General features: G+C 37.9%; 1 protein-coding gene across 6 annotated transcripts in view; it reads left to right on the forward strand.

The window, feature by feature from the left end:
- grik1a (glutamate receptor, ionotropic, kainate 1a) overlaps nt 1-22321 on the forward strand; it is a 57863-nt gene extending 35542 nt beyond the window's left edge. Inside the window, exons 8-18 of one of the 6 annotated variants that reach the window (XM_034312910.2) lie at nt 3517-3624; nt 5292-5336; nt 8175-8285; nt 8416-8619; nt 9230-9453; nt 10377-10495; nt 18360-18577; nt 19275-19500; nt 19964-20214; nt 20529-20645; nt 21886-22321. In XM_034312910.2, coding sequence (XP_034168801.1) covers nt 3517-3624; nt 5292-5336; nt 8175-8285; nt 8416-8619; nt 9230-9453; nt 10377-10495; nt 18360-18577; nt 19275-19500; nt 19964-20214; nt 20529-20645; nt 21886-22038 — 1776 coding nt within the window. In that variant the 3' untranslated portion in view covers nt 22039-22321. Of the gene's footprint in view, nt 1-3516; nt 3625-5291; nt 5337-8174; nt 8286-8415; nt 8620-9229; nt 9454-10376; nt 10496-18359; nt 18578-19274; nt 19501-19963; nt 20215-20528; nt 20699-21885 lie in introns of all 6 variants that reach the window. The other 5 variants (XM_034312912.2, XM_034312911.2, XM_026941998.3 and 2 more) reach the window with 5 other exon arrangements.
- The last annotated feature ends 3122 nt before the right edge of the window (nt 22322-25443 follow it).

Here is a 25443-nt window from a genome sequence, read left to right on the forward strand (position 1 = left end):
ATGAAATTTTGTCACTTGGCTGTTTGAAATTAGTGCAGCAAAGTATATCATTTATTACTTATTACTGTATTAGATCTCTCAGTATTTCTATTGCACATCAAATCCTTGTTGTGATTATCATGCTCAGTCCCATATATCCCATCTTTTTGTGGGTGCTTGATAAATTGACCTAACATAAATCATTTCAATTACAATAATTAATGTAATATTATGTGCATATTACACTTGCAGTATATTATGTGATGGTGTCACAGTTTAGTATTTTCTTTTTATCATGAAGACTGATTGCCATCAGTAATAATGGACATTACAATTCTGTAAATGCAGAGAGCACTACATTTTTAAATGGGAGTCTCTCAGAACCCAAGGCTAATAACACTTCACAACTGAGTATGGATTGGACAGAACAGAAGAACAGTATTTGTGCCTAATTGGTCTTATTGCTCTCCAGTAGTGGGTGTGAGAAGAGAGTGAGAGAATACAGTCAAGACAGAGTGCAATAAAGCTTTAGCCAGTGACATATCAAATGGGTGAAAGAGGAGAGAGAGGGAGAAACAGATACACTCAGCTTGGCTGAGTCTCAGATGACTTAAATGACCTATAACGAACTCAATTACAGCATCATTAAGTCATTTAACTGTGCATTGTGAGTTTTTCAACAGTTTATTCACTATGCTATAATAATAACTAAAGTATTGGATCTGACTTAGGGCAGGAGGACTTCAGCATATGCTTACTGCTGTGCAGATTACACTGTGCAGCTTTGCTTTGCCCTTCAAGGCCATATTTCACTGCTGAAGCTGATATAACTTTCCTCACCAGGGCTCTTATTTCACAAGCCCTGTGAAATAAGCATCCTGGAAAGAGCAAGGTCATGAATTATACCCTCCTTAGCTCTTTTAGAAAAATCCCAGTAATATACTTGAGACTATTTGAAGGCTTTATTTTATGAGACAGGTCTAAAACTGTGATTGACTGTAATATGTTTTTACATAATTTCAAATTTGGTCCCATTGTTGATGGTAGCTATATATTCCGGCCAGGGTCACTTTCTGTTTCCTAGTCCAATCACCCCAGTTGAATGACAGCATTTTTCTCTGTCTCATTATTGTTCATAGCAGGGGTGCTCAAAATCCCTTGAGACCTGGGGCACTGCTGCGTGTAGTATTTTCTTTTCCCTAACCTGACTCAACAGCTAATTATCAAACCCTTCATGAGCTGAATCCGGTGTGTTGGATCTGAGAAAAAAAACACACACACACAGACACACACACACACACACACTGCAGTGCTGTCATCCTCCTGGACAGGATTTGGACTTCCCTCCACTGAATGGTAATGAGATAAGGGAGTAGAACTGTGATCATCACAGAGATGGCTGGAGAAAAAGTGTAATGGCCTGGTGATCTGACAGAACATGACTGGGTGTTATGACAGGCTGGAAATCTGCTTCTGTGAAGGCCAGCACCAGCGTCTATAAAGGAATGGCTAGCAGAAATCAGAAGGGTTGTCTGTCTATACTAATATATAAGCTTCCACTCTCCTCTGTTCCTCTTCACAACCAGTGCTACTGTTAATGCATCTTTCTATAAGACAAAGTAACCCGAGCCTTATAACAATATGTGCTTTAATATACCACAATCACAATATTTAACATTGGAATCACAAAGTATTTTATATCATTCAGTCTGAGAACCTTCTGTATATCAGGCTTGATCTGACTCAAGTACAGTACTGTTGCCAGTGGCTGCAGGTGAAACCACTGATCAAAATGTTTAATTTTGTTTAAGAAAATGTCATTTAATTCAAAATGCATTGCAATTAAGAATGTCTTAATATTGTTGAATTACAGTGAATTACAGTGCCTTGCATAAGTAATCAGCACCCATCCCTAGAATTTTTCCACATTTGGGTCAGCACTTGCACATGTGGATCCTTTCCTGCACATTGTTCTTGACAAAAGTCCTCAAATTCTGTCAGATTGTGTGGAGACCATTGGCGAACAATAAAAATGCCACAGATTGTTTATTAGATTGAGGTCTGGGTTTTGTGCCAAGGCCAAAAAGTTAAATCCTGGTTTTAGTAGACCAGAAATCCTTTTTCACATGTTTGCTGAGTCTCTAAAATGCAAATGGGATTTCCTATGCTTTTTTCTTTTTTTCAGTAATGGCTTTCTTCTTGACACTCTTCCATAAAGCCAGCTTAGTAGAGTGCCTAGCTTGTGACTGTCCTGTGAACACATTCTCCCATCTGAAACCCTAATTGCTACATTTTACCAGAACTTTGTCCTGGATATGTTTTGATAGCTCCTTTGTCTTCATGCTGTTTGTTTATGTAAGTTCTCTAAGAGTTCTCTGGGCCCTTTTATGTTTATTTTTATAGAGATCCAGTTACATATTAATTGCACACAGGAGGACTTCATTCCACTAATTATGTAACTTCTGATGGCAAGTGGTTGCAACAGAACTAATTTAGGGGTTTCAGAGCAACAGGGCTGAATATTTATTATTTCGCAAAGAAATACAGAGATGAGCCACGGAAGTCCTGGAACCAAGATTAACCTCTACCAAAGTGATGGAAAAAAGTGGTGGAGAAAGAAAGTATCTGCTCATGATCCAATACATACAAGCTTATCAGTCAAGCACAGTGGAGGTAGTGTCATGGCTTGGGCTTACATGGCTGCTTCTGCTGATGAAACTCATGATGGTAGCAGCAGAATGAATTCAGAAGTCTGCAGAAACATTCTGTCTGCCAATTTATAGAGAAATGCAGCAAGATAATGACCCAAAACACATTGCCGACATCAGGGGAAAAAAGTGGAAGGCTTTAGACTTGCCAAGTCAATCACCAGAACTTAAATTGAACATGCATTTCACCTCCTGAAGAGGAGACTTAAGGGAGAAACCTCCCAAAACAAATAACAACTGAAAGAAGCTGCGGTACAAGCCTGGAAAAGCATCACAAATGAAGAATGCAACAGTTTGGCGATGTCAGTGGGCCGCCTGCTTATTGCAAGCAAGGGATATGCAACCAAATATTAAGTGTAATTTACTTTAAGACTATTTTTCTATAATTTTGCTCAACAAAATATTGGATAGTCTGCCATCAAAGGTGCCATCCCAGAAGTATTATAGTATTATAGGCTATTTTGTGTAGATGCTTGTAATCCCAGTTATGTCCCTTTCAGTTCCAGGGAGTAATACTACAAAATGTGGAAATGTTCAGGGAGAGGTGAATACTTATACAAGGCACTGTATTAGAATTTCACACATACACAAAGGACACACTATCAATTTCTTGTACAGTGAGAGGTTTCAGTCATTTTAGTAATATAGTTTTTGGTCAGCTATATCAGAATAGCCAGTGACCTCTGTAAAAAGGAGAACAAGTGTTTGTTTTGATCTTGCTGAAAAGATGACTTATGCTCTTGTGTACAGCTGACCGAGATGTAACTTAATGATTAACTATGTGTCTCATCTAAGCATGTGTCTCTTCTTCACTGTGTGGACACTCAAGGCTCAATGGGATGGCCTGACAGGACGCATTGTCCTTAACAAGACTGATGGACTGAGGAAAGACTTTGATTTGGACCTCATCAGCCTTATGGAGGAAGGTACAAGAAAGGTGAGGCAGTCAGTTAAAGCTCTGGAAGAATATTTTTAGAGCTTCTGACAGAACAGTATTTGGACTGATTGCTCATTGATAGATTTGTTTAGATCCAATCTATTCATTACATACTTCTTTTTGAATGGTAATCATAATCTAATGTACCTTGATATTCCAATATCAGATTTCAAAATTTATATCATTTACAGTCCTCTCCAAAATTATTGGAATGGCAAGGCCAATATTTGGTTGCATATCCCTTGCCTTCAATAATTGCATCAACCCGGCGACCCCCTGACATCCCCAAACTGTTGCATTCTTCTTTTGTGATGCTTTTCCAAGGCTTGTACTGCAGCGTCTTTCAGTCGTTGTTTGTTTTGAGGGGTTTCTCTCTTCAGTCTCCTCTTCAAGAGGTGAACTGCATGCTCAATTGGGTTAAGGTCCGGTAATTGACTTGGCCAGTCTGAAACTTTCCACTTTTTTCCTTTGTTGTGTTGGCAATGTGTTTTGGGTTATTGTCTACATGATGAAGTTCCTCCCAATTAGATTGGATGCATTTCTCTGTAAATTGGCAGACCGAATGTTTCTGTAGATTTCTGAATTCATTCTGCTGCTACCATCATCAGTTACATCATCAATAAACATTAGTGAGCCTGTTCCAGAAGCAGCCATGCAAGCCCAAGCCATGAAGTACCTCCACAATGCTTGACCAATGAGTTGTCACATACAGTGTGACCAATGTATGTTTTGGATCATGAGCAGATCCTTTATTTCTCCACACTTTGGCCTTTCCTTCACTTCGGTAGCGGTTAATTTTAGTTCCAGAACTTTTGTGGCTCATCTCTATATTTCTTTGCGGCATTTTGGCTCTCGAAGTCTTCTTCGAATGGTGGATTGTGACATGTTCACCCCTGCCCTGTGGGCATTGTTGATGATGTCACTGACTGTTGTTTTTGGGTTTTTCTTCACAGATCTCACAATGTTTCTGTTATCAACTGCTATTGTTTTCCTTGGCTGACCTGTTCAATGTCTGGTTGTTAGTACACCAGTGGTTTCTTTCTTTTTCAGGACATTCCACTGATGTATTGGCTATGCCAATACTTATGCAATGGCTCTGATCGATTCTCCCTCTTTTCTCAGCTTCAGAATGGTTTGCTTTTCTCCCATAGACAGCTCTCTGGTCTTCATGTTAGTTTATCCTTTTTAACCACAAATGCAGTCTTCACAGGCGAAACCCATGGCTCAAACCAAGAGTAGACATTCAGAGCTGTTAATTGTTTAAACAATCAATCTAGCAGGGCACATCTGGGCAACAAGAAACACCTGTCAGTCACATTTCAATATTTTTGATCATTTGAAAAATGAGTGGGCTCAAGCAAAAGGTGATCTCAAACCCAAATATCTTCGGTTTATAGCGAAAGCAAAAGATTTGGCCTTACCGTTCCAGTACTTTCGGAGGGGACTGTATGTTGTCTGTTGTGTCTTAAAAAGTTATTATTAAATAGCTTTTTAATAATATATATGTTGTTATTAAAAGTCTATTTGTCTGTTTACAACAGATTTTCTAAAATAATGCTTTTTATTTATTTTAATAAGTAGTAATTCTCAAAGTCATCTGAATGCAGACAGGAATTGTTAGAGAATCTAATTTCAGAAACCTTGTTTATGTGCTTACTTTTCAAAAGCATGTAGATGGTGGTGCACCACGCTATACAAAATTGTGGACAAAGGTTTGTTGTAGTTTTGTTTTGAGTTTTCAGTTCTTAAACAAAATATCCCTTTCCCAGAGTCATCTTCTTATCTAAAACTTTCCTCATTAATTTCCTTCACTGATTATCCCTGAACTCTCACAAGGATAAAGCACAGTTGAATATGTAAATTATAATTAATGGCACTGATTACGTTTTATGTACTCAGAGTAATGAAAAGCCTTCTCATTTGTCAGTACTGAATTCTTAGGAAATAATATATTTCTGAACGTGGCTCCAACACAAACACAGTTAAGCCACTGGCAGATGTTTGGAGAGAATTGCTAATTTATTTTTGAACACTATTTCTGGAGCCTTTGCTTCTAGAAATCCCTGGAGGGAAGCGGTTCAGTATGACAGGCACCATGTTTAAAGTGGTTTATGGTGCTATTAATAAAGACATTGTCAAACAGACAGAGAGACAGACAGACAGATAGATCACTTTATTCATCATTCAGAGGGGAATTCAGCTTAACAGAGGCATTCTTGTCATTTTATGGCGCTGTTGCCTCCAACTCTCTTATTGCTAAAAGCTCCTGTTAATCCACCAGAGCACATAATTGTAAATGACGGCAATTCCTAATTTTTTATTTTTTTTTATTTATTTTTTTTTTTGCAGTTGTCATATTGAGTGCTCCTATCTATCTCTTGTTTTAGCAAGTCCAGGATTCAAGCTAGAGAGCTGCAGGGGAACAAAAATTCTCCCTCAACTTTCCCCGAAAACTTTAACTCCATTCATTCCCATTTCTGCAAGCTCTGTGCTTCTCCCACTCTATCACCACCCTGTTGTGTTACATATACAAGATATGTTTCTTCTGTAAACTAAAGTATTTAACTTTTTCAAGAATAACAGTATGTAAATCAAATGTATCACAGTACTTCACAAAATGTTAATAATTATTTATTTGGCATCATTCCTGTGTGAATACCATTAACCACTTCCCCCATTCCTTTTGTGGGATTGTGGGATTATTTTTTATAACTAAAAAACAGTGGTATTAGTGCTGTCCCAATTCCATCCAGCTCTCTAATTCAAACCAGCAATCCTCTTTTCCATTATATGACTCTAAACTCATTAAGATAATACCGCTCTGGAGCACCAGTACCTAACTGGTTGTGTTTCAACTGCCTTTCAGAGTTCTTACATAATACATATGATAAAAATATTTCCTAATTATGATTAATTGAACATTAAACATATTATTATTGTAATTAATGGTTAATTTATCAAAACCATAGCTCAGGACATTTATATTGTTAAATCTGAGTCACTGGGACACACAAATTCTTAAAGCATTTAGAAAAGTACTTTAGAAAAGTTATATTATGTAATATAACTTAATGTAAGTTATATTATGATGGGAAACATTACATGATTTTTCCAAAAATGATATGCTTTTTTTGATATATTTAATTATATTGTATTTTTGCAATTGCAGTGTCTTACTAAAATGCTTAAAATATTTATTAGAACTTATTATTAGACATGACCTGATTTTATTTACAGTTACAGGGCACAATCTAAACAGAAATCAATGAAAGAATTGCATACATTTTACAAAGTAGCTCTTTTTTTAAAATAAATTTTCATTTCATGTTGTGCTTCATAGACAGTAAGAGATGAGTGTACTACATTTCATTACATTTTTCTGCATAAAACTCCTTCACTTTCCAGTGTGTGTGTGTGTGTGTGTGTGTTTGTATGTTTGTATGCTTTTTTCACTTAATTAAATTTCACGTCACCATTAAAGTATTTTGCCAATTAAATCCAATTCAGTTCTTGACTGTTGCACTAAAAATGTGTTCACAGTATGAAAAGTTCAATGGGGTGAATGCTTAAGGAACTGTAAATGGATTTATGAATAGTAGAAATCTTACAAAGAGCATTCTCTGTCTCCTAAACCTGAGAGATGCAATGCAGAGAATGCAGCCTAAATGAAGACTATAGCAAATAATTTGGCTAAATTCACATTACAAGGTTGTGCTGACACAAATCCTATGTTTTGTCAAATCTAATGTTACACAGATTGCAAAGATTAAAGTTTTTAAGGTCTTCTTTGAGCCATTTCATAAATGGATACACATCTAGACAAGATATTTATCCTATCTTTGGCAATATGACTGTAATGAACCCTCTACTGAACCCATAAACTGTTATAGCTGCATAATTAGCAAAATCTATACATCTGTTCTTTTTCACCTTCTCACAATGATCATGAACAGCTGCCAAGCTACCAGCCAACCTTCAGAGCAAACGATCTTTGCAGTGAAAGCTTGTGCAGCAGTTCATTCGTTTTATTGACACCGTAGTGAAGGACTGTCTCGTACATATGGCATTTCTGTTGTTCATGACGAAGGACCATGCATTTGACAAGAATGTGTGCATGCCCAGGGCAGAGGTCTGCTCACAATGATAACAAATAGATGACACTAACAAATGTGAATTTGAATCATCAAGGCAGAAAGCTTACATGTCAGCAAATAATCAGAATGGAAGATTAAGACTTCCATAAGATGTGAAGAAGGCCTCTGAGATTCGGTAATATATATGTGTGTGTGTGTGTGTGTATGTGTGTGTATATATATATATATATATATATATATATATATATATATATATATATATATATACACATAATCATTGACAATCCTTTAGATCCTTTCTCTTGTAGACTTGTTTCCACATTCCCCTTTGCTGTCTATAAAATTGTCATTCTTCTGTTATTGTCTTAAGTACTTTACATGCCCATATTTTTTTCCACCCTATAATATGTTGGCTGTGTTTCTTCCTGAGACGTATTCATTTTGCATTACTCATAGATTGGGGTGTGGAAATCATACACTGGTCTGAACTTGACTGAAAAAAGGGACAGCTCTAATAACATCACAGATTCGCTGGCCAACAGAACGCTGATTGTTACCACAATTCTGGTAAGATTAAAAAAGTGCTACTATCTGCGAATATTGAATTCTAACAGAAATGCATAACTATATAATCAATATCAACTATGTATTTAATTACTGATTCCTTTTATTCCTTTCCTTTGTTGGGTGTTTGCAGGAGAACCCGTATGTAATGTATAAGAAGTCTGATAAGGTGCTTTATGGGAATGATCGCTTCGAAGGCTACTGTTTGGATCTGCTGAAGGAGCTCTCCAACATCCTGGGATTCAGCTATGAAGTCAGGCTGGTGGCGGATGGCAAGTACGGTGCCCAGAACGACAAGGGGGAATGGAACGGAATGGTCAGGGAGCTCATTGACCATGTGAGTCTCACACACTAATGAGCCTCATTTTCCAAAGCATTTTTCCTCTTACAAGGACATATGGCTGGTGCAGAATTTGTGCTTAGTTGAAACATTCATTCAGACAATGCAGTGGAAATAGTTCAGTGTAATTGGTTTAAATAAACTAAGATACATTTCCTTCTTTGTTATTACTTTACATATGACATATGACACATATTACATATTACATATGACAGAATGTTGCTGCATAATTCAGACAGTATAATATAGTTTCAAAAGTTGACATTTAATTAGCCACATATTCTTGGTCTGGCAAATTGGACAATTAATTTAGTGAGGTTCAGTTTGTTTAAATAACTTGCAATAAGTAGATTTTTTTTTTATCTGAAGCACATAATACTAAAGAGATGAATTGTCTGTTTGGTTATATAATTATACTTGGACAAAAGTTATAAAAATCTTGTGATTCACAGTAATTTTCATCAGTCTTCCAGGTCTTAGTGCTGGAATTCCTTGAATTTTGAAGTGCTTCCAAATTCTCACCTATCACCATGCAGCTCATCAGTCACTTGCATTCGTGGATTTGTTTTACTCTAAATGATCGACCACCTGTACATTTTCTCTTCAGATAGCTGATCTGGCTGTGGCACCTTTGACCATCACTTACGTGCGAGAGAAAGTCATAGACTTCTCTAAGCCGTTTATGACCCTGGGGATTAGTATCTTGTACCGTAAACCCAATGGCACCAACCCAGGAGTCTTCTCTTTCCTCAACCCCCTCACCCCAGACATCTGGATGTATGTGCTGCTGGCGTGTTTGGGAGTCAGCTGCGTGCTCTTCATTATTGCTAGGTATATTGAGAAATCTGTCTTCTACCATGCCTAAGCTTTTGCATTTTGCTTTTTTTGACATCAAACACTTAAAATCAAAGACCAGGCTTAATCAGAGAAACTGATTCCTAGAAGAAATAATACAAAAGCAGAATGTACTGTTTTTCACACTGAAAGATGTTTTTAATTTGAGAATGTTGCTATTGTTAGGTTTTTTTTATATCCTTCATCATTTTTTAATATCTTTTGTGTATCCTGTAGGCTGTTGGGCAATGCAGTGTTTAAATTTCAGAGTATCACTAAAAAGTAATATCAGTAATAACATTATGGTAAATTGTAACATTGTCCTTTTTATTGTGAGTGAGCAAACTATTCTGTAATAATCAAATCCTGGTTTTAAAACTGACAGATGTATATCTTTCTATGGTTATAGAAAGAATTTATGGAATAAAGAAACCAATTTAGCAAGGCTACACAAACTCGTTAAAATGTACATCCAAATGTAAATCCAAAACATGTATTTCTAATGAACATCTCTAATGATCATTTCTAATGAACATCTAACGTTCTCATCAGTTAGTATCGGCATGCGTGTTTATGTCTAGGTTCGTTTAAAATTATAGTGAGGCTGACATGCTCTTATTGGACCTTCAGGATAGAGTTTTATCTATTATGCACTTATTTAAAAAGTGATAACATGATGTGTGTATTGAAAACTCACATTTGTAACAGTTGTCTCTGTCACTCAGTGTTCAGTTTCATCATAATACATGTGAAATAATCTGTCTGTGAAACTCACTGTAACCAAGTTCATAAAATTAGGTCCCATAATGATGAAATGTGTGGTTCCTCTACTTTGAAAAAGTAAAATATTTAATTGTTCAGTTTTATGGGCATGTCTTTGTATTGCATGTGCATGATTCTCTTATTCAAACTCCATACAGGTTCACACCATACGAATGGTATAACCCTCATCCTTGCAATCCTTCATCAGATGTGATGGAAAACAACTTCACATTATTAAATAGTTTGTGGTTTGGAGTTGCAGCACTCATGAGGCAAGGTAGGAAATTAAAAAAATATATTTTAAATGAAATAGGTTCTGTTAAATAAAATATATATTGATACTGCAAAAACCAGGACACTCACCGTCCACTTTATTAGGAACACCTGTACACCTGAACTTCTATGCAGTTATCCGATCAGCCAATCATGTGGCAGCATCTAAATGCAAAAAATCATGCAGATACAGGTCCAGAGCTTCAGTTAATGTTCACATTAAACATCAGAAGGGGGAAAAAGTGTGATCTCTGTGACTTTAACCGTGGCATGATTGTTGGTGCCAGAAGGGGTGGTTTGAGTATTTCACACACAACAGTCTGTAGAGTTTACACAGAATGGTGCGAAAAACAAAAAACATACTGTGAGCGGAGAGTCTGCAGACTGAGACATCTTGCTGATGAGAGTGATCAGAGGAGAATGACCAGACCGGTCTCAGCTGAAGGAAAGACTGTAGTAACTCAGATGAGGGCTCTTTACAACCGTGGTGAGCAGAAAAGCATATCAGAACACACAACACATCAAACCTTGAGGTGGATGAGCTACAACAGCCGAAGACTACATCAGGTTCCACTTCAGTCAGCCAAGAACAAGAATCTGGAGGCTATCATGGGCACAGACTCACCAAAACTGGAAAGATGAAGACTGGAGAAAGACCAGGTGATTTTTTTTTTTTTTGATCAACTGTGCAGTGTGGGTGAGCCTGTGCCCATGATAGCTTCAGATTCCTGTTCTTGGCTGAAAGGAGTGGAACCTGATGTGGTTTTGTGTTTTTCTGCTCACCACAGTAGTAAAGAGTACTTATATGAGTTCCTAGCAGCTCCTTCCTAGCAGCTCGAACCAATTTGGCCATTTTCCTCTGACGTCTCTTTTCAACAAGGCATTTCCACCCACAGAGCTGTCACTCACTCAGTGTTTTTTGTTTTTCGCACCATTCTGTGTAAACTGTACAGACTGCTGCATGTGAAATTCCCAGGCGATCAGCAGTTTCTGAAATACCCAAACCAGCCCATCTGCTACCAACATCCATACCATGCTCAAAGTCACAGAGATCACACTTTCTCTTCATTCTGATGTTTGTTGTGAACATTACCTGAAGCTCTTCACCTGTGACTGCATGCTTTTTTTGCATTGTGCTGCTGCCGCATGATTGGCTGATTAGATAACCGCATGAATGTACAGGAGTACAGGTGTTCCGAAAGTGGGCAGTGAGTATACATACATGACAACAGAAACAGGTAATGTGATACAGCCATAAATAGAATGAACTTAGTATTCACCATTATTTTTATTATTATATCATTTCATTACTTTTTTTCTCCAGTGTAGCTATAGGGTGGGTTCATAATTATTAGAATGCCTGATTTAACATAGACTCATCCTGCTTGTCCTGTAATAAGGCAGTTCTGGCCTAGCAAAGGCTTGCTGGTTCTGCAGTGCAGGACACAGAAATAAATGGATGATGTGTCCGATGTGTGTGAACATTTGCATGAATTTGCAGCAAGTGTGGCTTTAATAAGAGTAGGAAATGAGCAAATCATTGAGCCACATATTATGCGCTGGTCTGGTATGGTATGGTCAGAGGTTTGCTAAACAGAAGTGGCTTTTCTTTTAAGTTGGCAGCATAAATAGGAATATTTTTGGGTAGTTAGACAGTTGAATAAGTTATTAATCAGCAGATTATTACCACAGTCTTCTACTTTCTGCTCAGTTTGACTGTTGTGGCTTTACACACAACATCCAATTTTGTCACCTTACACCTAACACGCATATTAAGCTAATAATTTCCACTGCTCCATGGATTTGATTTGCTGTTTGTCTGTGGGACCAAGCCTTCTCTGTTCCACCATGGAATTCTGATCTCTGGTTTTGCCCTTTTTTGCCTGGATGAACAGCATTACTCTTCCTGTGCCCATGTTGACCGCTGCTTGTTTTTTACTTTTAGACTGATTGTGATTTTGCATTGTTTACTAATAACCTAACTTACTAATAACTACTACAGTTAGGTCTGTAAGGAATAATGATGATGTCATTTGTTGGGCTTGATTTAAAAGCACTACACTTTATATTAAAATATAAACTAGCTTCCTACTCCAGTGATTATCCTAAGTTTCTCAGTTGGCCCCTCCTTGTCCCAGGTCAAAGTTGAGATTTAAACATTTGGTGTTGCAGCTTATTCAGCATCCTGTTGTGGAAGTAGTAGCAGTTGTGTGGGTCTTCCAGATAACACAACCTCATAATCCACTTTTTGGTCCGACACTGTAATTTCTTACATATCTATAAGGCTTCATTAAAGTGTATGTGTGTGTGTCAATCCATCCGCTTGATCTCTAACAGCTAATGTCAATCGATAATTGTAAGAGAGCTAAAAATAAGTTATTTTTATGGCTAGCATTAGTGCTTTCACATGAACTATTCCTTTAACTGTAGTTAACTGTAATATTTTGAATTTATTTGTTCTGCCTTTAAACCAACACAGTGTAATATCAGTTGTGTGTTGGTGTTTGCTTACCGCAGCATGCCAATAAACACAGCTGTTTGATGTACTTCATGAATCATAGGGTAATAGTAATACCTGACAAGTCAAAGGAAATTTCAAAGCCAAGCCAAAGACCACCAGCTGGGACTGATCTATCTTCTTCTGAGCTGTCATACATGAAAGACATTACATTCTGAATAACTGTATTCTTATTATATTCACACCTTAAGCCGTTTGATGTCACTTTTATGAGTTTCACCCGCCAAATTGTATTTGGCCCTAACCTTTCCCAACACATGGGCCAAATTCCTAGATTTTGTCATATTGTAAACAGAATATTTCCTGGATATTTATCCACAAGCCTTGTGCTGTAGTGTGTTACAACTCTTGAATGCATGTATTGAGGCTGCAGTTAAAGCAGTTCTGGTACCAAAGAGTGGTAGTGTTTTGTGTACGGTGGGGTCATGTGTGATCAGTTCAGATATGGTTTTAACATCGGTCTCGATTAATCCTATCACATTTTGACAGCATTAAGTTCAGGTTTGAACAGAGCTTCTTATGATCTGATCACTCAAACTACTTGCAGAGGTGGTCAGAGATTGTTCTGAATGACTACACATCCTGGTACATCTCCCACAACATCTAGAGACATATATGAATACCAGGTCTGAACAGGGCCATATTAAAAGGTAACAACCAGAATGTAGTCCTTTTGACAGTTTCATAATTACATGGTGTATCTGAGCCTGTAATACCCTTAAATTTCCCAGCCATCAAATTTATGTTTGTTCTCCAGGAAACTAAATACAGCAAGGGCACCATTTCTTTATGTATCTACTAGGTTGTACCTACTATCTGTGTCTGTGCACTGTTTGTCATTCACAATTTACCTCGTAGTGCAAATTTAGGATCTCACAAAAGGGCCACATTTTGATGAAGCACCATTCAGTTTAATCCTATCTCTAGCCAACAGGGCCCTCTTAGGATGCTTTCTGAAGCATGCAAATAGCTGGTCAGCAGGCAGTCACTTCCATATGGTGCTTGAGAGACCTCACTTGACACAGAGCTGGCCTTCCGTTGGTGATTGTAGCACCACATCTAGGTCCCACTGTGGGATCATTGTTTTGCATGAAGGTCACACTCATGTATGCATTTTAAACATACCATTCCAGATCTAGTCCCCCTTTGCTATTATAATAACCTTCACTCTTCTAGGAAGGTTTTTTTTTTCTGCTAGATTTCGGAACATGGCTATAGGGATTTGTGCCCATTCAGCCACAAGAGCGTTAGTGAGGTCAGGCACTGATGTTGGGCGAGAATTGGCCTGGCGCATAGTTGTCATCACGGTTCATCCTAAAGGTGTTCAGTGGTGTTGAGGTCAGGGCTCTGTGCAGGCCACTTGAGTTCTTCCACTCCAACCTTAGCAAAGATTTTCATGGACTTCACTTGTGCACAGGTGGGGGGGATATGAATTTGAAGATCAGGGTAAATTTAACTTATTTTGTCTTCTGGGAAACATGTAATTATCATCTGTAGCCTCTGAAGGGCAGTACTAAATGAAAAAATATGGGCATAATAAGAAAAATAATTTAGGCAAAATAAGAAAAATGTACACATCTCTATTCTGTTCAAAAGTTTTCACCCCCCAGCTCTTAATGCATGGTTTTTCCTTCTGGAGCATCAGTGAGCATTTGAACCTTCTGTAATAGTTGCATATGAGTCCCTCAGTTGTCCTCAGTGTGAAAAGATGGATCTCAAACTCATACAGTCATTGTTGGAAAGGGTTCAAATACACAACAAATGCTGGAAAACCAAAGAATTTGTGGGACCTGAAGGATTTTTCTGAACAACAGCAGGCAGTTTAACTGTTCAGGACAAACAAGGGACTCATGAACAACTATCACTAAACAAAAAAACACAGCTGTGGATCATTCAGGTAACAACACAGTATTGAGAATCATGGGGATGTAAACTTTTGAACGGGGTCATTTTTATAAATTCAACTATTGTTTTCTCTTGTGGACTATATGTAAACATCTTTTGTGTGAAATATCTTATTCAATTCAGCACTAAATAAACAATAACATACATTTTGTATGATCCCTCTTATTTTGATAATTAACATTTTGCAGATTCTGAAAGGGGGATGTAAACTTTTGACCTCAACTGTATGTCTGTCTAAGTTACTGTCTGCCATCCTATAATTGTCCAGGAAGAATACACAACATAGGCAGCAATGGCCAATCAACAGCCATGTTGAATTTATGCAGTGACGAAAGAGAGCAGACTCAAAACCAGATGAGAAAAAATTCTAGCTGTGTTGTAAATGTTTTACATATGCTCAGTCAGGGTAATAAAAAGTAAGTGTATGAAATAGAATTGGTCTACTACTTTCACTGGTCCTGCAATGGACTGGTATCCCATCCAGGGTGCATTCCCATCCAGCACAACCCAGACCAGGATAAAGCAGATGCTGAAAGTGAGTGAGTGATATTAATTGGTGTTACTATGTACAACCATTCTGCAAAAGTCTGCAAATATATAATTAAATTTGATGGTTTTCAGCAAACGATAAAGAGGAGAGTGAGCCAGGTGCCTGAGCCACTCCAATTGCTCAAGCACAGCTCAGTAGTAAACAATCTGAGGCTAAAATGGCATTCAAGGTGTCATCACATATCACTGGCAACAAGAGACTGATGTCGGTTTGAATTACGTTTATCTATCAGTCGTGTTTTGCAGCTTGAACTGTGCTGCGTGACTACATTAAACTGGCTTATTCTGAGTGATTGCATGGGGAGCAGGATGAGTTATGCACTCTATAAATGCAAACTAGCAAAGTCAGCAACTGTTTTGTTTAACACATCAGGGGTGGGTTTCCCGCTAACGATGAATCTTAGTGACTAACGAACAGCTTAAAGAAATACGTTACGTACGAAGCTGTTTTGCGAGTGTTTCCCGAAAGCCTCCATTATCAGAGACGTAACGTACTTCCACAATCTGGAAGTAAAAATCAATAGGTAAATTAGCAACTTAAACAGCAAAAACAGACCCAGATAGACAGTATTTATAAATAACAGCATTTGACGCAAGCATAATCAACAATTTGCAAAAGAAATTATGTTTGTTTGTTTGGAACATACATTAATTGCTTACAATAAAATTTAATTTAAACAAATATCTCATCTACTAACTTGAATTATGGAGAGTGATCATGATGCATTGTACCCATAGTGCAGTAGTTAGTGTTGCTGCTTTGCATCTTCACTGACCTGGGTTTGATCTTGTACTCAGGTCACTGTGAGGAGTTCAAATTTTATTCCAGGGATTTGAATATATATTATCAAATCATGTTGGCTGTACAAAAAAAAAACAGTCTGTGTTAATTCATTCATATGGAACCAATATACATATTTGAATCAAGTAAATTCAATGAACTTTTTTCAGTGTACAAAATAACAACCAAAGAGCAAAATAACAATCAAAAAGCTACAAACATAAATTCATCTCTTACACTTAACTTGTTGGTTAATTGATTTACTTGAACACAGTTGTAAATGCCATTTACTTAATTTGTTTTTGTACAGCTAACATGATTAATAATAGTGATGTGTAACCCTTCACAGACAGTCATCCAAGCTGAGATTTGAACCTAAGCGACTGACACTGTGAAGTGGACACGCTACCCCCTGCTCCACCATGCCACAGACAATTCTACTAATACAGTTAACCCTAATGCAATGAATCACACCCACTCTATATAACTGTGAAGATTCTTTTAAAGAAATTTGTGGCCTCTGCCTTTTGAACTTTAGAATTTACAAAAACTTTACAATTTACAAATGACTTTGCGTACTACGTTAGTTATAAAGGGTTTCTTGAAACACATGTAAAGTAATGAATGTTCTTACAAAGGAGATAATGAAGTACTTAGCATTAGAAACGCTTCAATAAGTCCATGCTAATGTTTTTAAGCAACATTACTCCACTTCAGCGGACTGTTCTGTGCTGTAAAGTAAATACAAGAGCTGGCACTGTGAATGTACAAACTACTAATGCAGCACAGTTTATCAGATTCTTTCTAATCGCAAGTTACTAGGTAGCAATGAAACTCACTGGGTAATTACAAGCATTACATGCAGGTTCTTCTCTCAGTTTGTGTTGCTGGTGCTCTGCCTCTTCCCTCATCTTTTTGCTTGCTTTCTCTCTCTCTCTCTCTCTCTCTCTCTCTCTCTCCCTCCCCTGAATGCATGCTTCATGTCCATATAAAAAATGAAATATACTGTATACCTGGCCATAGAACCAATGTACATAACTTAATGGGGCTATCATGTTTTACAGTGGTGTTTTGTTGAAATGTAAATTTACATTACAGTACTTTAGAGTTGTGCTTACTTGAACTGTCTCAACTACACATTCATTCAAGGGATGGGAATTATTATTATAATCTATTCCCTATTTTTTCCCTCATTTCCAAATGTAGTTGTTGTCATTTTAGAGTACTTCCAGCCAAACATGCACATGCCTCTCCATGTACATACAGTGGGTTTCAGAAAGTATTCAAACCCCTTCAGTTTTTATTGAATTACAGATTTAATTTAATATTGGGTTTTTCAAAAAACTGAAATCTCTCATTAAATATGTCTCTCGATGTGTCTTGACACAGTTGGATGGCAGAAGTCTATGGAGAGTTTCTTGGGCTCCATGGCTTGGTTTTTGGTCTGACTTGCACTTTGGGATGTTATACACACAGGTGTGTGCCTTTCTAAATTGTGTCCAATCAATTGCCAGAGGTCGACTCCACTCACTTTCTAGATACATCTCAAGGTAAAGCAAACAGCATGTGCATGAGCTCAATTTGGAGTGCCTTAGTCAAGGGTCTGAATACTTAATGAGAGACTTCAGTTTTTGATTTTAATTTTTTTTTAATTTGCAAAAATTTCCCACAGCCATGATCCAAAATCTAGTCGAAAGCCTTCCCAGGAGAGTGGAGGTTATTATAACAGTGAAGAGGGACGAAATCTGGAATGGGATGTTAAAATGCACATGTGGTCGTGATGGTCAGGTGTCCACAAACTTTTGGCTATATAGTGTATATTAGTGGAGTCATGCAGTTTGTAGCTAGGCAGAGCTCTTCAGTGGTTACACATCCTTATTATGGGAAACAATGCTAGTATCAGTAAAGGAACAGGTGGAAGCAAAAATGATAATGCTACAAATAATAAAAAAAATAGTAGTCACAAATTACAGTTATGACAATAAATCAGGATAAATGGTTGTTATTAATTTTCATGTTTTATTATTTTAGCACAGCTTTTAGTTGTGCAGATCCTAACTTGTTTCATAGGTTTTCTTATATTGTGCTGACCAGTGTTCCTACTTATTGTGACAGGGTCAGACCAGATGCCCAAGGCTTTATCCACCAGAATTGTTGGGGGGATTTGGTGGTTCTTCACACTAATCATCATATCATCCTACACTGCTAACCTGGCTGCCTTTCTCACTGTGGAGCGGATGGATGCTCCAATCGATTCAGCTGACGACCTGGCCAAGCAGACTAGAATAGAATATGGAGCAGTGAGAGACGGTTCCACCATGACTTTCTTTAAGGTAAGATTTCGTACAACGGGCTCCGTATATGTGCTGTCTTTCAGCATCTAAAATCAGTGCAGCATTAATTAAGAGTCAAACAGAACTAAAATACCCTTGAATGATATTAGGGGGGTTTCATCAGGCCACAGTTCCATCTCTAGTATATATGAGCTATATTTGTGCTGCTTACATAAAAAGCCTAATTATATCTGCTTTTAAGGATGGAGGTGGAGTGACAAACAGAGTAATATTGAAAGAAAGAAGGAGTGAAAAGAGAGAAAGAGCTGGCAGTAGAGACCCATGCTGAGGTCAGGAGTGCTAGCACATCCTGTATGGGTTTATCCAGAAGAGATTAAAGCCCATGATTACTGCTTCCTGTAGCTGATAAAACAGTGACATGTAGACAAACAAAACAAATTGAATCAGCTCAGAAAGATTCAGCATGCAGCTGTCCTATTTCTCCTGGCTGAGCTCTCCACACACACAGGCTACATATCAGTGGCACCTTGCCTTCTTTGCTTCATCCTGAGCGGCAGTGGGTACAATGTTATTACAAATCAGCTGCACAGATCTGACCCACTTTATATTGTCAATAAGCTGACACTGATAGCTACATAAAGAGATCTGAGAAATGAATCAGACAGAAAGGATTGCTCTTCCACCCTTAGAAAGTTTTAAGCCACAGAAACTTTACTTTGCTTTTGTTTGCTTTCAGAAGTCAAAGATCTCAACATACGAGAAGATGTGGGCGTTCATGAGCAGCAGGAAGAACACAGCCCTGGTGAAGAACAATAGAGAGGGCATCACACGTGTCCTCACCACAGACTACGCCCTCCTCATGGAGTCTACCAGCATAGAATACATTAGCCAGAGAAACTGTAACCTCACTCAGGTCGGGGGACTCATAGACTCCAAAGGCTATGGAGTGGGAACACCTATAGGTAGGGCTCTAAATTTTTTTTCTCATTGTTTCTCAAATCTCCTATACTGTTTCTCTATCATATATTCTGAACACACAAATCAAAACATGAATATTTGAAACATGAAATATTTAAAAACTGTTGGACTATTCATGAATGCATGCACCTATTTTGCAAGCTGATCTGGTAAGATTTGTGAATAAGAGTTCAATAGTTCAGGATATAATGTAGTAAAATTAAATTTTGTAGGTTTTGTTTATTTTTCAGATTTTGTTTATATCTACTTTGCATTTGATTTTACTTGGATTATTTTTGGAGCTGAGAGGAAATATTTGAATAAATCAGTTCACACAGTGAGCCAATTTATACTACAAAATGCAAGGTTGTAAGCAGCTGTATTATTTGGGAACCTATGCAGTGTGCAGCTGAATATGCCCTTTATCCAGTAACACAAGCTGCAGCATAATAGTGGTGTCTCTCCTAGGCTCACCTTACCGGGACAAGGTAACCATCGCCATCCTGCAGCTGCAGGAGGAGGGCAAGCTCCACATGATGAAGGAGAAGTGGTGGAGGGGGAATGGCTGCCCCGAGGAGAACAACAAGGAGGCCAATGCCTTGGGAGTAGAGAACATTGGGGGTATCTTCATTGTGCTCGCTGCTGGCCTTGTTCTCTCTGTTTTTGTGGCAATTGGAGAGTTCATCTACAAATCTCGCCAGAACAGTGACGTTGAGGAGGTGGGGATGGGAGAGTGTGTGTTAAATGTTATGTGCATATTTATATAGCTCACAGCTTAAATGATCTTACAGGTGTAGGAATTGTTGGTCTGGAATTCATTGCTCAGCATCAAAGTATCAGTATATGTTTATGGATTATGTACAGGTTACTTTACATTTTTATTTTATATATATATATATATATTTTTTTTTTTTTCTTAATAAGGGCTTACTTTTAAATTTTCATTTCCTTATCCCATTACATTGGCTTCGTGTGTTTTTATTTGCATGATTTATTTACCCGTTCATTATGTTTTGTGTTTTTCATCTGCAAGGCCTTCTGTTTCTATTATGGGGTTCAGTCACGGCAGCTGCAGAGACGTGATTCCCCCTCGCTCACTGGCACATCCAAATCCACAGATTTAGAGAGTGGGCACCTTCTTGAGGATGACGTATGCTCCTTGCATTAATCTCTCCCACTCTCGTCTCGGTAGCTTTCGAAGGGGTGCGTGTGACCTTATTAATCACCCTGTCCCTATGACCAGACCGTCCTCCACTTGATAACCCAATTTAGTGTTCATACACTGTCTAAATGACAGATAATTAAGAACAAAATATAATATTGATTGACTTCCATTACTTTGACTTTGGCTTTTTTTTTTTTTTTTTTACTATGGACTTCTCACTTCCGTGACATGTGACAGTTGCCCTGCCCTGTATATTTCAGTGTTTGTTACAGGAAGGGCTGCTGATTAGCTACTGATTCGTTTGATCAGTGTGTTGGAGCAGGGAAAACAACAAACTATGCAGAGAGCGCGCCCATGCATTGGCCATTTTTAGCTCAAATAGCCTTAGATTGCTTGGTTATTCATTATGGATAATTCAAGAAAGGAACAAAAGTTTATTATATGGAAAGCAGTAGCTCTCTGCTCGTGGCCTTTGTGGCATAAAATATATTAAATAAACTTGTTGAATTCGTGATGAATAGGATCAGGTAGAGTATTCTGGCCTGGTCACAACAAGGCTGTTGGTAACGGGATACAGCATAGCAGCTGTCTTTTAGTCACTGAGCCAAAATAAGAGCATGTTTTGCATCCAGCTAAGAACGTCATCTGCTGTGTGATGCTGTGCCTGTTACCAGCGCCTGTGTCTGTGTCTGTAGCCTTATCACAATGTATAAATTCAAAGAGTAGGCAATTGTTTTCATGTATCATTTGTTGACATTTATATTCCTTTCATCTTGTGTGCTTTTAAGAAAATTATGCATAGCAATTTACATTAATGTGACATAGATTAATTGAGGTAATTAAAAAATGTTATTTGTTCCAACTGGAGAAAGAAAGGCATTAGACTGCATTTTTTCTCAGGAGCATGACAGTGTGTGTTGGCTGAAAGTTTTTTTTTTTTTTTTTTAACAAAAGACAGCATGAACTGAAAACCACGAGGAGCACTTGACCGAGAATTTGATCAAAGGCGAGCCCTACATTACGGCTTCAGGCTGAAACTGCACTTCTGCAAATGAAATATTATGTATTTATTAAGGCTTGAAGTTTTGCTGCAACTGCAGTTTTTAATATTAACAGGTCTGATACTCTTTCACGTATTCCTGATTAGGATTTTAAGGTAAGAAGATGGAACGGTGTCACTCTTTTAAAATTAAGCGTTCACTTGTGGCTTCACCTTCTTTTTCAGTGCATTTGTTTCAGCGAGCTGATGGAGGAGCTAGGAGTCTCCTTCAGGTGCCACAAAGCAACGAGGAAAAGAAGAAGACCACGAGGGAAAGCAGTATTCACAGGAGTCTTATGCAATTCCAAACACTTCCCCAGGAAAGAAACTGTGGCCTAGGGAGACTGGGGAAAGTTAGAAGTTCTGACTTCTAATGACTTGGCAAAGGATTTCAAATTGTCATTGAATTTTATTTTATTTTATTTTATTGAAACATGGACATTGTGTGTATATCTCACTTTGTGGTAGTGGAACACATCTTGGTATACATCTTGTTTTGTACGTGGAATTATTGAATAAAAATGGAGTGGAGTCATATTCAGAAATATATCAGTCATTCCACTTTAGAATTTCTTGTGCCCAGTCCTCAATTTTCAAAATAAAGAGGTTTTACATATTTTAACCAGCACTATCTTGGTTTATGTTAATTAAAAGTTGTTCACAGGTCTTGATCAAATGGCAAGTGTTCACAAATGATTTCATTTTAATTTCCTGGAAGGAATGTGTCCTGAAAATAACCGCACATAGATAGTGCCAAATGGAATTTGAGCACAAGCCATTCCAGACTAATTTGAACACCTCTGTTTTGTTGTTTAAGCTCTGACAATTGAGTACATCCTGTCTGATATACAAAAGCACTTCCCTAATATACTGACCAGACTAGTGTTATTTGTAAATCTCAGGGGCTCTCAATAGAGGCCAAAGATTAAACTGCCCTCATTATATTGCCTTTAGTGAAACCGCGCGAAATGCACTCTTAAAAGCTTTCATTTAAAATGCAGTGGCTGTTAATAAGTCATCAGCAGAAATGAAAAAGCACAAATTCTTGACATTCACTGTTATTATCATGATTATACAGCAACCTTTTATTTCAGTCAAAGCCAAATAATTTGGAAATGTTTTTTTATTATTCAGTATATGTACATATTTTGTTCTCACATGGCTCGGCCTGAATAGACTTTCACGCTTTCACACCATGAGAACAAAACAGATTTGACGTGAAAGATCTGAAGGAAACCCTTGATAAAATTTTTCACTTTTTTAGCTCAAAGTCATTTATGTACATAATATGGGTGTGTGTTCACGCATATGCATGGGTTTCACCTAGGTTTCGTTCAGCTGCTGTAGAAAACGGGAACTTCAGACAGATGGAGAAAGCCATTCAAACAAGCAGATAAGAAATGCTCAAGGCCATTCAGAACTAGCCATATGTATCAAAGCCCTGAGGCTCAGGTGAATTCACTGAGAAAAGGCTTGAAGGAGTCTTCATTCCATAATAATGATTAACTAAATTAAAATATGTTTGCCTGTGCTGGGGTTACACATTTCTGAAGGATGAAAGCTGGAGATGAAATATGAAATTTCATATTGTATGCTAAATTGTTCTGTAACAATCCTGTCATAGCCAAAGGTCAGTATATTTCCTCTGATAATAAATGTGATCAGCTCTAGCAAGCAGCACACTAGGAGTTTAAAGACCCAGTGGCCTAACTGGAAATCTGATTATACAGATTCTGTGCATTTGTAGACAATGGCTGTATATGTGGAAGGCATATATACACTCCATGGTGCAGAGACATAAAGAAAAAAAAAAAGCATTGTAGGGTTAGTGTGAACAGATTGCTGGGCCTGGACCAGCAGCTCCTGCTATAGTTTCCATCTGTTAAAACAGTTGGGGGTATATTTTCACAGTTACACACTCCAGATGGTTGCAAGTTATAACCATTCAAAAATAATCTTTGTCCAAAAGCACTTCTTCTACTCTGTCAACGATGTCAGCTGAACGCTGTGGGCAGCAGGGCTCTATGGTCGAGGTTCTGTGGTGGTGAGAGAGCCATGGTCAGTCCGAGAAACACAGTAGTTCAGGTATGTGTGCTGACTGTGTTTTGCCTTCCTGAAGATAAATGTGTCTACTGAATAAGTGTAAAATCTTTTATGCACATAATTAATTCATTTCAATTTTAGTTATATAGCACTTTTAACAATGGACATTGTCACAAAGCAGTTTTACAGCCTGTACTGCAGCTTTTACTGCTTGACTCTATAGTATACGGTTATAGAAGAGAAATGATTTATAGTCACATCTGGTGTTGCCCAGATGAGGATGAGTTCCCTTTTGAGTCTTGTTCCTCTCAGGGTTTCTTCCACATGTCATCTCAGGGAGTTTTTCCTCACCACTATCTCTTTGGGCTTACTCACTAGGGCTAAATTTAAAATTTATATCTGAATTTCTGTAAAGCTGCTTCCTTCTGAAGAAAGGTATCAGATGCAAACAGTGTACAAGAAATACAAACTTTCTTGTAATTAATACACTACCATATTTGGCTGTTAAGGCAAATAATAATGTGGAGAAGTCTGTGTGCTCAGACAGTTGGAAAGCTAAATGCCAACGGATGTGTTTGTCTCCTTTATGTCTTTTCTAAGAACAATCAAGTCTTCTACAATCCCATGAACCATGAAGAACCTTAACTGGGAAAAAACATATACAGTCCCCTCTGAAGGTATTGGAACGGCAAGGCCAATTCATTTGTTTTTGCTATACACTGAAAACATTTGTGTTTGGGGTCAAAATATGAACATAGATCAGAAAGATCAGAATTTCAGCTTTCATTTCTAGATGTGTTCAACAACTTAGAACATGACATTGTTTGTTTCTTGTTGCCCAGGCATGCCCTGTTCCACTGACTGTTTAAAAAAAATAATAGCTCTGAATGTCTACTCTTGGTGTGAACCCTGGGTTTCACCTGTGAAGACTGTATTTGTTGGTAAAAAGGATAAACTAACATGAAGACCAGAGAGCTGTCTATGGGAGAAAAACAAGCCATTTTGAAGCTCAGAAAAGAGGGAAAATCTATCAGAGCCATTGGGCATAGCCAATACAACAATTTGCAGCGTCCTTAAAAAAGAAAGAAACCATTAGTGTACTACTGGACATGGAACAGGTCAGCCAAGGAAAACAACAGCAGTTGATGACAGAAACATTGTGAGAGCTGTGAAGAAAAACCCAAAAACAACAGTCGGTGACATCACCAACAACCTCCACAGGGCAGGGTTGTAAGTATCACAAATCCACCGTTTAAAAAAGACTTCTAGAGCAGAAATGTAGAGGCCATACCACGATGCAACCCACTCAGCAGTAAGAACTGGAAGGCCAAATTGGAATTTAGAAAGAAATATAGAGCCACGAAAGTTCTGGGACCAAGATTAACTTCTACCAAAGCGAAGGAAAGGCCAAAGTGTGGAGAAAAAAAGGATCTCCTCATGATCCAAAACATAGGAGCTCATCAGTCAAGCATGGTGGAGGTAGTGTCATGGCTTGGGCTTGCATGGCTGCTTCTGGAAAGGGCTCACTAATCTTTATTGATGATGTAACTCATGATGGTAGCAGCAGAATGAATTCAGTAGTCTACAGAAACATTCGGTCTGCCAATTTACAATGAAATGCTTCCAATCTAATTGAGAGGAACTTGCAGCAAGACAGTGATGCAAAACACACTGCCAACACAACAAAAGACTTCATCAGGG

The sequence above is a fragment of the Pangasianodon hypophthalmus genome, chromosome 17 (assembly GCF_027358585.1).
Source record: "Pangasianodon hypophthalmus isolate fPanHyp1 chromosome 17, fPanHyp1.pri, whole genome shotgun sequence".
NCBI classification, from domain to species: Eukaryota; Metazoa; Chordata; class Actinopteri; order Siluriformes; family Pangasiidae; genus Pangasianodon; species Pangasianodon hypophthalmus.